General features: G+C 49.1%; 1 protein-coding gene across 13 annotated transcripts in view; it reads left to right on the forward strand.

Annotated features, from left to right (window-relative positions):
* The first annotated feature begins 229 nt into the window (after positions 1 to 229).
* MAPK8IP3 (mitogen-activated protein kinase 8 interacting protein 3) overlaps positions 230 to 14252 on the forward strand; it is a 44881-nt gene continuing 30858 nt past the window's right edge. For 12 of the 13 annotated variants that reach the window (XM_057750808.1, XM_057750809.1, XM_057750814.1 and 9 more), the window contains exon 1: positions 268 to 721. In XM_057750808.1, the coding sequence (XP_057606791.1) occupies positions 404 to 721 (318 nt within the window). In that variant the 5' untranslated portion in view covers positions 268 to 403. Of the gene's footprint in view, positions 722 to 14252 lie in introns of all 13 variants that reach the window. The other variant, XM_057750816.1, reaches the window with a different exon arrangement.

Raw genomic sequence — 14252 nt, forward strand, 5'->3', positions numbered from 1 at the left:
TTATAAAAGTCCTCGCCGGCGTCCTGGGAACCGACAGACAGCTGCTCTGACAAGCCTGACCGGAAGCGCTCCCTACCCCTCTCGGCCGAGCTTCCGTCCCAGGGACTGGCTTCCTCCTACGTCACGGCCCCTGCGACCCCTAGCGGCGCCGCGGGGCTCCCGCGGAACTGGCGGGCACCGCCCCCGCTGTCTGGCAGGCGGGACTTCCGGCCGGCGGCACTTCCGGCCGCTGAGTGACGGACGCAGCATCAGCATCAGCATCAGCATCAGCCGCGGCGGCTGAACCCTGAGGCGACAGCGGCTGCGGCGGAGGCGACGGGCCGCGGCCTGCGAACTACGGGCAACCGGGGCGGGCGGGAGCGCCGGCGGACAGCGGGCCGCGCTGGCGGCGGCGGTGGCCGCGATGATGGAGATCCAGATGGACGAGGGCGGCGGCGTGGTCGTGTACCAGGACGACTACTGCTCGGGCTCGGTGATGTCGGAGCGGGTGTCGGGCCTGGCGGGCTCCATCTACCGCGAGTTCGAGCGCCTCATCCACTGCTACGACGAGGAGGTGGTCAAGGAGCTGATGCCACTCGTGGTCAATGTGCTCGAGAATCTGGACTCGGTGCTCAGCGAGAACCAGGAGCACGAGGTGGAGCTGGAGCTGCTGCGCGAGGACAACGAGCAGCTGCTCACCCAGTACGAACGGGAGAAGGCGCTGCGCAAGCAGGCCGAGGAGGTGCGTGGGCCGGGCCGCGCCGGGCCCCGCCCGGGGACCCCCATCCCGCCCCGCCCGGGGACCCCGCCCTCAGCCCCCGCCCTGCCCCGGCCCCAGCTCCCGCCCCGCCCATCCAACGCCCCCAAGCCCCGAGCCCGGCCCAGGGGTTGATCCCTGGCTGCTGCTCCCCCGTGGCCTGCTGCTCCAACCAGGAGCCCTAGCCATGAACCACCTGGCGTCACCGGGGGACCTTGCAGCCTAAACTGTCTCAGGCCTCCGTCTCCCCTCCATACCCACTTCTCATTGCAGACGCCAGTTCTTTTTGCTTTTTCTCAAACGAGTCCTAGACGCTAGTTACTACTTCTAGTTGCTTCAATTTTAAACCCTTCCAGAAAGGGGGTTTCTGTTCTTCTTATGGTTCTGCAGCCAGAAGAGGTGTTGTCAGATCTTTTCCTCGTCTCTAATCCAATGTTTTGACAGTCTGTGACATGGGTGAATCTGGTGATTGAGGTAAACACATAACCAAAGGCACAGTTAGGCTGCTCCTCTGGCACCAGGTGAAAGACTCCCGGTTTCCAGAGGTGATTTCTTTGCCCTGTGGTTCCCTCCGCCGGGAAGATTGTTAGCTTACGTAGAAAAGGCTTGGGAAATTCCACTGCGGCTTCTGAGGAGTTAAAAGTAGAATTTTGAAGTATTTGATCATGTTCTAGGATACTTCCATAACCTGGAAATCACTTATTTGTGAACCAGTTAGAAGAACCATGCATTACAGGGAATACCACTTACTTTCATTCATTCACTATGAAATATTTAGCCCTGTTGCCAGACCCAGGTGGATTCAGGAGACCTGGGTTCTCATTCCTGCCTTGCCTCTGTGACCTTGTGCACGTCGCCTGCCCACCTCTGGATTTTGATTTTCCGTCAGTCATATGAATCAGTTGCCCTAGATGATCTGTAAGCCCTGGCATTCTGTTGTTCCAGGCATTAGGTGATTTTTGATTTATGGATAGGAAGTTTCTTATTAAGTGAGTTAAATTCCTTTTAAATTAATTTGGGTTCCCACATTCTTGATTTTAGTATTGAAATGGAAGATTGTTTCAGTATTTTGGCTTTTTCTTAAGCCAGGGCCGTTCATGTCCTCCTAGTTTGGTTTAAAGTGTGTTTATGAAAATTAACACCACCTTGTATCATTCCTACTTACGGTGGGTTTTTTTGCTCCTGGGTTTTTTCATCCATCTGTCAAGAGGCTCTTGCCTGTGAATTGGGGTGCCATGCTCCACCAAGACTGATTTAGGGCTCTCAGCTTAAGGTGGATGCAGAAGCTTTTAGGTTATTAGAGTTCAGAGTGGCTGTAGGTACTTACTGGGGAAAGAACTGGCCCCGAGAAGGAGTGGGGGTAGACCAAGGTCACATGCCCTAAAAGAGCCAGGCCAGGACCCAGTCTACCTTGACCGCTTGAGTGGGCTCTTCCTTCCATATCATGCTGCTGTGGGAGGTCATAGAGCTGTGCCCCCAGAAGACTGGAGCCATGGGGCTCCCCTCACTGGCTGTGGGGCAGTGGCCATCTCCCTCATTCTGGACAGCACCGCCCACTTATTTGACTGTTCTCAGCAGCCATTTGATGCCTAACTGAGGTTTTGAGTAGGTTTGTTTTCTTTAATCCTGTACCTTTGTGGTCAATATAGTGGACGATAAGGAATTAAAAGGAGAAGGATGGGCAACCTTAAGGCTAAGAATCATAACCTCCCAGCTTAAAAATTAGCTCTGCATGGATGAGGCCCCTGCTCTGCTCTGCACGGTTCAAGTGCAGCCGCAAGCGAGTGTGCTTCTGGCCTCCCACTCATGCCCCTGGGCTAAGAGCTGGGGGTGCATGTGTGGTCTGGAGGAAAATGCCCTGGGGGCCGAGATGCACCCTTGCACCAGCTATTAAGAGTTGCTGAGCAGAGAGCCACAGAGTGAACGAATGGTTGGCTGGCCAGCATGGAGGCTGTGATTTGATGCTAATAGTATGCCCTTGGTGAGATCTCACGTGATGTTACAACCAAGGAAAGGGCCAAACTCTGTAATCATTTTGGCATTCTAGCTCATTTACTAAATCCAGCAGACATTCATTTTCAGTTTGTGGAAAAGACCAGTGTACACTGTAGCCTGGCTTCTTTTTCCAGGCCAGGCCTGAGATTAGAGATGTGTGTCTGATAACACAGGCACCCGAACAGCACGGGCTGAGGCGTGTGTGTGATGCAGAGTAGCTCCTGCCTCCTGGCCACTCTACTCAAGAAGGCTTAGTCAGAGCTGGGTAACCTGAGCCGCCTGCAGCCTTCTGAGCACACAGAATCTGCAGATTTAAAAAGAAAGAGCCTTGAGCTGAGCAGACACTCCTGCTTCTTGTCTGTAATAACCACGGTGAGAGATTGTGAGTCTGTTCTGGTCCCGGGGTGGCTCTCTCAATGGGAGTGACGGTAGCTAGAGATGGTGGGGTCCAGGGAGGGGGGCCAGGCCCCAGAGTCTGCAGATGCTTGAGTGCCAGCCTCGCCCTTGGGAGCCTCATGCCCTGTGTCCAGTCTCACCCTCTCTGGCCGCACTGGCCACCTCTGTAAAGCGCGTGGGTTGCCAGACGTGGCAAGTTGCTTTCATCTCAAGTGCCAAGTCCCATGATTGGCTGTTGTTTGCCAGGAGAACTGCGGCAAGGCGGATCTAGCCGAGTCAGGGAAGAGCACCTTGATGGGGCAGCCTCGGGTGGCAAGCGTGGAGCATCTCATTCTCTGGGCGGGTTTTACCCTTGTTATCGAGACCAGTGAGTCCCACTCAGACTTGCAGAGCTAAGTGGATGCTGCTGGCTTCTAAAACCTCAATAGAGAGCTTAAAAGTGCTGAATCCGTATCCAATATAAAGTTTTGAAAACCCACCGAGTTCTTTCCCATTAGAAAAGAAGGTTAGAAATGGGCATTTGACCAGGACGGCCAGGAGCAAGTGGACGCCCCTGGGCAGCACTGCCCACCGTGGACCCAAGGGAGGAGCGAGCAGAGGGCTCTGTTCGCTGCAGTCCTGGGTGGCAGAGAGCCTTCCTCACGGGGATCGAGCACCAGGCTCACAGGAGGAAAAGCAGTGTTTAAGACAAGGTGTGAGTTTAGTAGCTATCATTCACTTTAAAATCTTCTCGGCTCTAAAGTAAATACTAGTAACACCTCTGACTCGTCACAAGCAACTCAAGTGGATGTTCGTTCCATGAGACATGGCTGTGGGTATTTGCTGATACCCTGGCGTTTGGTGCTGTGTAAAGAAAGCATCCAACTGGAAAGTTTCACCCCAAACTGTGTTTTTCTTTTTCTTTTTTTTTTTTCTTTTTATTTATTTATTTATTGGCTGTGTTGGGTCTTTGTTGCTGCGTGCGGGTTTTCTCTAGTTGCAGTGAGCGGAGGCTACTCTTCATTGCGGTGCGCGGGCTTCCCCTTGTGGTGGCTTCTCTTGTTGTGGAGCACAGGCTCTAGGTGCATGGCTTCAGTCGTTGTGGCACTTGGGCTCAGTAGTTGTGGCTCACGGGCTCTATAGTACAGGCTCCGTAGTTGTGGCACACGGGCTTAGCTGCTCCACGGCATGTGGGATCTTCCTGGACCAGGGATCAAACCCATGTCCCCTGCATTGGCAGGAGGATTCTTAACCACTGTGCTACCAGGGAGGTCCCAAAACTGTGTTTTTCTAGCCGTACAAAAGTAATGCATTTTACAGAAGAATATTTGGACACGATGAAGCTGGAGGGGGCAGAAGCCATAATCCTCCTCTACAGAGATGATCATTTGGCATCATTTTCATAAGCGAATTAATATATTGAATCAGAAGTTTTTCTTGTTACGTCTCATGTTACAAATAGTAAATTCACCCCAGGTTGGACAGGTATGCGATTTCTTCTTCGGCCATGTTGTCATATTAAAGGACAGTTTATTTTCAATTGTTAACCTTTTTTTAGATGAAGCCATTAAGATCTGGTGCCCGGAGCTGCCTTTCCTGGTCACCTCTAAATATTGGTCCATTATAGCTCTACTGGAGTCACCAGGAGTACAACAGACTCTTCCTAAAACATGGAAACAAATAGGCACAGGAGAGCAGAGAAGGGCGCTTTCCTGCCAGAGCAAACAGACCACGCAGGAAGAAGCCCTGCCACCCTGCCCAGCTCACCCAGCAACCCTCAGGGCCCAGTGGTGGTGGTTAGGCAGTGGTGTGAGGACTGGTGCGAGTTAGTTCTCCCTAAACTGGAATTTCTAAATGAAATTTAAAATTTGGGTTTTTTTTAAAGTTTCTGTTTTAGAATAATTTATAGAAAAATATAGGAATAATTTATGGACAGCCACACCCAGATTCCCCCAAGGAGCACATTTTTCCCCATCACTCTTGCCATCTCCTTCCCACTCCACTAAGACCCAGGGGGTCCTGCACTGCCCGTCCTGTCCTCGGTTCCAGATTGGCTCCTTATTTTGTGCTCTTCATGGTCTTGATGATGTGACATCACAGGTTAGTCCTCTTGTTACCTTGCAGGATGTCCCTCAGTTTGGCTTTCATGTGACCTTGTGACCAGATGCAGGACGGGAGCTGGGGAGGGGCACGCGTGTGGGGGGCAGGGTCCCTTTCCCCAGGTTCCCGCTTGTCTTGAGAAGGAGGATGACCCGTGAGTGCAGCCGAGGAGACCGGGAGCACAGTGGTCAGCAGCCGGCCTGCTGATCTTCCAGGCGTTTGCTCTGTTACAAGTCAGGGCCCCGGGAGTCATCCTCATCGCCTCGCACGTCCAGTCACTCACCAAGCCCTGGCCATTCTTTTGGCCTGATTTTTCTGTTAATGTACTTTTATTTTTTAATCTCCTTTGTCACCATCCTGGCTCCAGTCACTACTGTCATGCTGGTCCCCCAGCCACTTCCCCCACTCCCAACCCTTCTCCTGTGGTGTGAACTGGTCCACAGGCAGATCCCATCTCCCATTCTCGCTGGTTCATCACTCAATCCACGAAGCGTCCTGAGAGCCAGGCTTGCTGCCGGCTCGGGGATGGGTCCCTGCTGTCCTGAGACAGGGCTCAGATGGGGAGGTGCTGCTATATGGTCAGAGGGTGAGAAAGTGGGGATGTGGGATGGAGAGCACAGGGGCTCTCCCAAGAGGGGACTGACTTCTGCCAGGGTCCCCAGGTCCCCGCACTACTTGTCCTGCCCTCTGCCTTTCCGCTTCCTTCTGCCCCCCACCCCCCGGCCGCATGCGCTTCCACTGGGCACACATGACTCCCTTGCGTCTGCACCATGACATTCAGATGCAGGTGCTCAAGTGAGTCCTTGCCACCCAGAGTCCCCATGGCTGCTTCTTGCTTAACCAAAGGGCAGTGCCCTTCTGGTCCTTCTAGCCCCAAGGCCAGTTCTCTTCTCCCTGACACACGTTCCACAGAGATGCCAGCTGCCTGTACGTGTGCAGCCTTCCTCTGCCTCAGTGCCACACTAAGCTGTCTGGTTCCTGGAGGGCAAGGCTTCTGTGGTTTTCAGCCATCCCTCCATCCAATATGGCTCTGTGTGAGGACGGAAATTTTTTTTCTATTGTGTGTCCACACAGGGCCGCCGACACTTCGCATGTGGGTCATGCAACTGAGGATGAGTTTTTATTTTTATGTCATTTAAATTCACTTAAGTTTATTTTTTTAAATAGCCATGTGTGGCTGTGACCACGGTACTGGGCAGTACAGCCATGGATGGTCTAGCTCGATCCCTGTCCTGTAAGAACAGGCAGTAAATGTTTCTGTGACCTGCTTCACAGCCTCAGGCAAGAAAGGGAGATGCTTAAAAGGTGGGGTGTTTTTTCTTCAGTGAACATGTTCTAGAAAGAGGGGAGACCCCAGAGTGTAGCACGTTTTATAACAGAACAGAAGAAAATATTGTGAGATGAGGGGGGAAAAAAAAGCATTCCAGCTATTTAGGAAACAACAGAGAGGTGATGAAATTCTTGAACGGCTGAGAAGAGGTCTGGAGGAAAATCCCCAGCACCTAGAAAGCAGCTGGTGCTTACCTTACACGATGAAATCTTTGACCCTGGGCTTCAGTTCTGTTCTGTTCTTTCTTTGTAACAACTTTGTCGAGGTCAGTGCTGTATATATTTGAAGTGTGCAATTTGGTGAGTCTTGACATGTCTACACCCAAGAAACCATCCCGACAATCAAGACAATGATGATCTCCACTGTCCCCGAAGTTTCCTTGTGGCCCTCGGTCCTCTCTCCCCTCTTCCCCCCTCCCCAGGTAACCGCGGTGTGCGTTGATTTGCATTTCCTAGACCCTTACCTAAACAGAACCCACCCTACAGGGTACACTCTTGTTTTGACTGGCTCCTGTCCTGTGGCATTGCTTTTGTTCTCTTGGTCACATCTTCCTTGCCGAGCACCGCCTGCCCACGTGGGTGTCGATCTGTCTGCTCTAGTGGAGCAGAAGCTCCCCGTCCACACCTGCCCCATTTCTCAGGGACCCGGGAGGCTCTGGCGTGGCCCTCCCGCTGGGCGTCGGGCAGGGAAACCGAATGATTAGCATCAGTTGGTGCCTGGCTAGTGCAGCCTAAGAAAGCATCCCTGTCACCAGGGTAGGAAAGGCTCACCCCGAGGAAAGGAAGTATTTGCAGACACTTAGAGCCCACAGAGTCATAAGTCAGTTACCGTTTTTGAGCATCTCTCACAGGCAAGAGATTTAGGGAATGCCAAGTTCAGCAGAGCATACCTCCACCGGCAGGGTTTGTGAGGTGGGTCAAGGCGTTTGGATTCTGATTTCAGCAGTGGCGGGTTCAAGGCGATGCATTCTGTTCAGGTTCTCCGGGTGCCCATCCTTCCATGTGCCTTCAGCTTGGGTTCCTGCTCCCTGACCTCCTTACGCCAGCCTCTTACCACTTCCTCCTCCCGGTGAATCGGACCCAGATCTGAGCGGGATCCCATGGGTTCTGCCCGAGCGTGTGGCCTTGGGTCTGTGGTGTGCGAGACCCAGTGTCCACCAAAGGGCGAGCTGTGGGTGTCCTCAGGTCTCTCCTGTTAAACTGAGTGAGAGGGAGGTAGAAGGCGAGCAGGGATTAGGAAGTTGAAGAAGTCAGTGTAAACGGCTAAGAATGCTCCAGAGCACGCAGCCTGGTTGAGAATAACTTCTCCCAGGACGGGACGTTTACAGTTTTCATCTTATCTTCCTTTTTCTTATTTCTCCTGGTACCAACCATGTCGTATATCATAAATAATGTAATAAATGTAATATATATTTTAAGATACATAGTAACATAAAATATTTAAATAAATATATACTATGTTAAAATATGTATTTTTACACACACACTTCTTTCCTGTCTTATCAATTCTTGAAAATCAGTGTGAATTAAACAAATGCCATTTGTTGAGATTCATCTCAGGCAGATACTGAACCAGTGGTTCCTTTAACCTAAATGAGGCTTCTTTGCTTTTTTTTAAATGACTCCAACCTAGTTCTTAGGTTCCTGCACAGTGTCCTGAGCTCAGATGTGTGTCTAAAACCTGAACGCAAAATGCCCTTCCCTTCCTCTCTGTCCACCTGCCCACACTGCATCTTAGATGTAAATGGTAACAGTCTTGGAATATGGGGAAAAACTTCTGAAGTTTGAGGTCTCATGAGTTCAGCACCCCTGTGAGCGCCTGGTAAATATTTGATCATGACAGGAAGTCACTGACGGGAGCAGGGAGTTAGCCATCTGGAGAGAGCGTCTCCCCCGCGCACAGAGCCTGTACCCATCACCCCAGTGCACCACTCTGCCTAAAATAAAGGACGCAAAAGGAGTGTTTTTGTTTTGGAAATTCACTTTACCCTCTCACCCCCAGGAAGGAATTTCATGCCAAAGAACAAAATATTTGATGCCTGTTGAGTTTATTTCTAAAACAATGCAACCAGAATTGAATTATTTTCTAGGTGTGACCCTGGCCTAAAGGACATGTAAGAGGGAAGGGTTGGATTTAATGTCTTAATTTACTTTGCCTTTAATTAAAATAACTTTCAGTTGTGAAAGTTACCAGAACTCTAATGATTATGTTATAAAAGAGTGTTTACCTAGTAATCTCTCTTGCGTTCTGAGATTTGAAATGCTGGCTTCTGTAGTCTTAATTTTATATTTGACATGAAAAGTCAGTTTATTTCTTTTTTTTTTTAATATATTTATTTGGCTGTGTTGGGTCTTGGTTGCTGTGCGGGCTTTCTCTAGTTGTGGTGAGCAGGGGCTATTCTTCCTTGTGGTGCGCAGGCTTCTCATTGCAGTGGCTTCTCTTGTTGCGGAGGCTGGGCCCAAGGCATGCAGGTTTCAGTAGTTGCGGCATGCGGGCTCAGTAGTTGTGGCGCACGGGCTTAGTTGCTCCAAGGCACGTGGGATCCGCCCAGACCAGAGATTGAACCCTTGTCCCCTGCATTGGCAGGCGAATTCTTAACCACTGTGCCACCAGGGAAGTCCCAGTGTGTTTATTTTTTAAGTGTTCTCTTAATGTAAGTTAGGAAGAATGATCTCATTCCATGGGATATTGAGAAACGCTTCCTCTGGTTCCTGGATTTTTGGAAGAGCCCACACTCTCAGGTTACTTCAGTATGTACCTTGAAGTTCACCAAAAAGAGAATTCTGAAAACCAAAGTTGAATTTAGTTTTAAAACAGAGCAATTTGTTAGTGGGAGGGAGGAAGGAAGTATATCTTAAAATCTAAAAAGGGAATCTTGTAGTAGATTGGGATTTAGCAGTAAAAATCAGGTGTTTCCCAGCTCAGGTTAAGACACCCTCGGGCCTTTTCCTGAATTGTTTGTTGCTCCTCATTGCTTTTGGGGAGGCTTAAAAGGTTTGTTGTGAGGTGGCCTTAAACCTCTGTGTGTTAGCAGGCGCTAAGTGACATTTTGACTAGACTCGATTAGACCCATGACAATTCCAGACAAACTCAAATCCGTAGTGCGTGTAATTGGCATGTGTACGAGTCTTTCACTTTGGCGTGTCTCAGACAGGAGATTCCTTCTGTTTCACAATCTAGCACCAGGCAGACCCACTCAACCAAATGCTGTTAGTTAAAAATTTTACTCTGCTCATTTCCATTCATATTGGATAAATTAAATTGGATAAATTCAATAAAAATTGAAAAATGTTTAGCTCTCTTATGGAAGACTTCATTACAGAGCCAGCTTTCCCTGCCCCCATCACTGAAAATTCTTTTTTCTTTTTTTTAACATTTATTTATTTATTTATTTTTGGCTGCGTCGGGTCTTAATGGTGGCATGCAGGATCTTTCCTTGCAGCACCAGGGCTTCTGTCTAGTTGTGGCGCGTGGGCTCAGTAGTTGCTGTGTCCGGGCTTAGTTGCCCCGTGGCATGTGGGATCTTAGTTCCCTGACCAGGGGTTGAACCCACGTCTCCTGCAGTGGAGGCGCGGAGTCTTAACCACTGGCCCGCCAGGGAAGTCCCTGAAAATTCTTGATTCTTTTAAATCTAAAGTAAATGATTTGTAGATAAAAATATTTCTGCTTCCTTGAAAACATCTATGGTATTTTTTTGTGACTCTAACCCAGTTACTAGCGTTCCCTCCTGACACTCCCCCCACCCCCAATAGCTGCCTCCCTCGTGTTGGAGGAGAACTTGGACTTGCATGCTCCCGTCCTCACTTATTCACTTAACCACCAACCACGAAGCCCCAGCTATATTCCATCAACAGCTACTCACTTGTCCAGGTAATTCTTATTTCATCCCAAGTGTAGCCCCAAGCATTTCCTCATAAAAAGCAAAGGTTAAATATCTGTTTAGTCTCGGCCGGGCACTGGTCCTCCATGCTGTTTATCCCTGATACTATTTGATGAAGGTGGCATTGCATCTTCCATTTCAGTTAAACAGCTAGCTTGCATTTTCATTAACTAAAATTACTGTAATGACGTTGAAAGAATTTTTTTAAGAGAGGAAGAAAAAGGATGCCTTTTAAGCTGTAGAACAGCATGTTGTGTTTGGGATGTTTTTGCGGACTCGGAGCCCCTGAGATGCCCCCTAGTCAGTTCTGTCTGGTTATATGCTGATCCCCGAGGCAGCAGGAGGAGTGGCTCTTCCCTAGGAGCCAAGTGTAGTGATTGCCGACCTGCAGAACCTGTAGTGTCCTGGTGTCCCAGTGTGCGGTCCAGCCCAGTGGGGAGGCTGCGGGCTGGCCCTGTAGTCTGTTGTGTCCCTTGTGGGTTTCTTGGGGCTTTTTGTTCATCTGGGGAGTTGTTGCCTCGTAATCTTGAGCATGGTCACTCTCACCCCTTGGCTGCCTGGTGGTTCTGATGACGGTCCTGGGTTCCCATCCCAGGACCGTCCCTTAGCTCCAGGAGTCCATGTGGCCTGGGAGCCACAAATGTCCCATGCGTTCGTGTCTCCCTGCCACCTGGGGTGCCCTCTGCCTTTGGCCTTGAGGGCATACACAGCTTACTTAGATGTTTTCTCTCTCAGTTAATGTTTCTGTATTTCCTGGTAGTGGAAGGTCTTAAAGCATCATAACATCAGAGGATTTATTTCTGCATGTCACCTGGTTTGGGGCCGACTTCATCGGGGATCTCGAAGCATACGGGTTGTTTTATGGCATGACGAGGCTTTTGGGGACCGTCATCTACACTGGATTTTAATGATCACCTGTCAGGATAGATTTAGGAACATCTGTCTGTCTGACCTTCTTAAGAATCTGGGAGACTTCTCTGATGGTCCAGTGGTTAAGACTCTGTGCTCCAACTGCAGGGGACATGGGTTTGATCCCTGGTCGGGGAACTAAGATCCCACATGCTGTGTGGTGCGGCCAAAAAAATAATAATAATAATCTGGGAGTGGGTTTTCTTACATCATCTTTCTTCTATAAGTCTTTTTAGCTGACTCTCAGCTATGAAATGCAGGTAACATGATGAAATACAGGCGGGAATTCTAGAGAAACAAGTTTAGCACCACAGAGTGCTTTTCTTTGTGTAAAACTTTGATGCTCCAGTTTGGAGGTAGGACAGGTCTCAGTTTACAGAAAGGGAGCATTTTCCATCTCGTAGCCCCAGCCGCCTCATCAAACAGCTCTCCCCTGGCTCAAGATGAGCTTTGCCTTCAAGTCCAGCCCTGAGCATTTTGTCATGAAAAACAGGGACCCCTTCCTGAGGACCAGAGAACTGATGTTTTCTGACAGGCAAAATGTTGATTCAAAAAATAAATATGTAAGTGATCAGGATGATTCTCAACTTAATCTAGAAGGATACACAAGTGGGAATAACCAAGAAAATATTGAAAAGAAAGACTTAAGAGGGTGAATGTATATCAGCTATTAAAAGATGCTATAACACTACAAGTTTAAAAAACCTGTGGTTACTGGCTCGGAAAGAGATTGAAATACATCTTAGAAGTTAGCATATGATAAAGCTAGCATTCAAAGCAATGAAGAGAAGGCAAATTATTAATTAAATGGTGTAGAAGTAAGTAAACTTCTATACTGAATGCACACAAACTACATCCTGGGAAAAGTACTTGCAGTGTAGAAGGCAAATTCTCGAATGGGTCTAAGGAGTCCTTACAAAGTGTTAAGAAAAATCAGAACTCGGATAAAGGACACAATGAACTGTTAGAAGCAGTGTATGTGACTAGTGGACCTATTCGGTATCACTGGTAATCCGGGAACTGAAAATTAAGACAGTTCTGCTGTGCCGAGGCTGTGGGGACACTGCCCTGCCTGGGGGATGTGCGCTGGGGCACCCGTCTGCCCTTGGGGAGCAGGACACCACTGGGCAGATACACATGTAGTGATGATAATAATGGACATTTAAAAGCAGGCTGAAAGTCCAGCAAGAGGCAACCAGTTGAGCAAACTATGCTCTGCACACGTACACCCACAGGGGAACACGCACCTGTTAAAAGTGGGAGTGGCGGAACATGGTTCTTAGCGTGGAGAGACATTCCAGTGTAAGCGCGTGAGTGAGACAGGTCAAAACGCTGTGCACAAGATGACGGCACGTCTGGAAGAATGTCACCCAGTTTAACTGCCCCTCTCGGGGTGGCAGAATTATGGTCTTGTTTTTTTAACTATTGGTAGCACAGCAGCATTATGGTTTTTTGAAAGTATTGTTTTCACTTACCCTCATCTGATTTTTCTACAAAAGAATATGTTTATATCATTCTTTTAATTTTTTAAGTAATAGAAATTAAAATTACCCAGTTAAAAAAATTTCTTTACCAGCCAATGAATAGCATTTTATTATTCTTCATAGGCTGATCATGGCCACAGTCATTCAAAACCACTTCTTTTAATTTTTTGTGGCACTGCACCATTTGTGTGCATTTTCCTGGCAGTGGGGTGCGTATTCTTCTTCATTTTACTTAAGTTGCGTGTGATGTCATCAATACAGATTTTCTTTCTGACGACCCCCCCTCCCCGCCCCGCCACCCCGGGTGTTCTGTCCTCTGTCACTGCGCTGGGTGAGTCATCTTTCGGGCAGGAGCCCCAGTGCTTTTCAGCACAAAGACCTCTGCAAAGCCGCTGTGGGAAGGAGCATCTCTGGGGCCCGGAGTCGGGGCAGGGGACTAGGTGCAGTTTTTACAGGAAATGCAGCTGTGGCCACCATGAACTCACCAACCCTCCCAGACACCCAAAACCTGGAATCAACAGACTGTTTTATATTCCCATCTTCTGAGACACTCATTATGTCTTAAGAACCCAGCTGACATTTATGCTTCCTACAAATGAAATTTCTTACTAATATTTCAATTTCCTACACAGTAAAATGTTAACAGCTCCCATCAAGGCTATTACAGGGCTATGGCCTCTGGGTCATCGCTTGACTGAGGAGCCTGCCCAGTGCCCATACCCCTGGACCAGAGCCCAGCTTCACCCCGGGCTGTCACTGTTAGACTAGGTCTTCTCCTAAGAACATTTAGGATTTTCTTGTGCTTTGCAAAGTGCTTTCTTTCTTTTTTTCTTTTTTTTTTTTTTTTTTGGCTGTGTTAGATCTTCGTTGCTGCATGGGCTTTCTCCAGTTGTGGCAAGTGGGGGCTACTCTTCATTGTGGTGTGCGGGCTTCTCAGTGCGGTGGCTTATCTTGCTGCAAAGCACAGGCTCTAGGCGCGCAGGCTTCAGTAGTTGCAGCATGCAGGCGCAGTAGTTATGGCTTGCGGGCTCTAGAGCGCAGGCTCAGTAGTTGTGGTGCACGGGCTTAGTTGCTCCGTGGCATGTGGGATCCTCCTGGCCCAGGGATTGAACCTGCGTCCCCTGCACTGGTGGGCAGAGTCTTAACCACTGCACCACCAGGTAAGTCCCTCAAAGTGCTTTCTTCTCACTTGATTTAATAGTAATTTTGCTCAGAAACTTACCATGTAAAGTGTAGATTCCAAATCTAGGCCAGCGACCTCCCCCCCCCCCCCCCCGCCCCCATCTTGTTTTTAAAAGAATTAGAGCAGTACTGTGCATTGCTGGTTATTCCACAAAGGATGGCTTCCTGAACCGAGCAGTGACTGAGAGAGAAGTTAAGAGGAAAGTACACCTGGCCTCTTTTAGATGTTCAGTGTTGAGAGGAATATTGTTACTCTATTGC

This window comes from Hippopotamus amphibius, chromosome 9, assembly GCF_030028045.1.
Source record: "Hippopotamus amphibius kiboko isolate mHipAmp2 chromosome 9, mHipAmp2.hap2, whole genome shotgun sequence".
In the NCBI taxonomy this organism is placed as follows: domain Eukaryota; kingdom Metazoa; phylum Chordata; class Mammalia; order Artiodactyla; family Hippopotamidae; genus Hippopotamus; species Hippopotamus amphibius.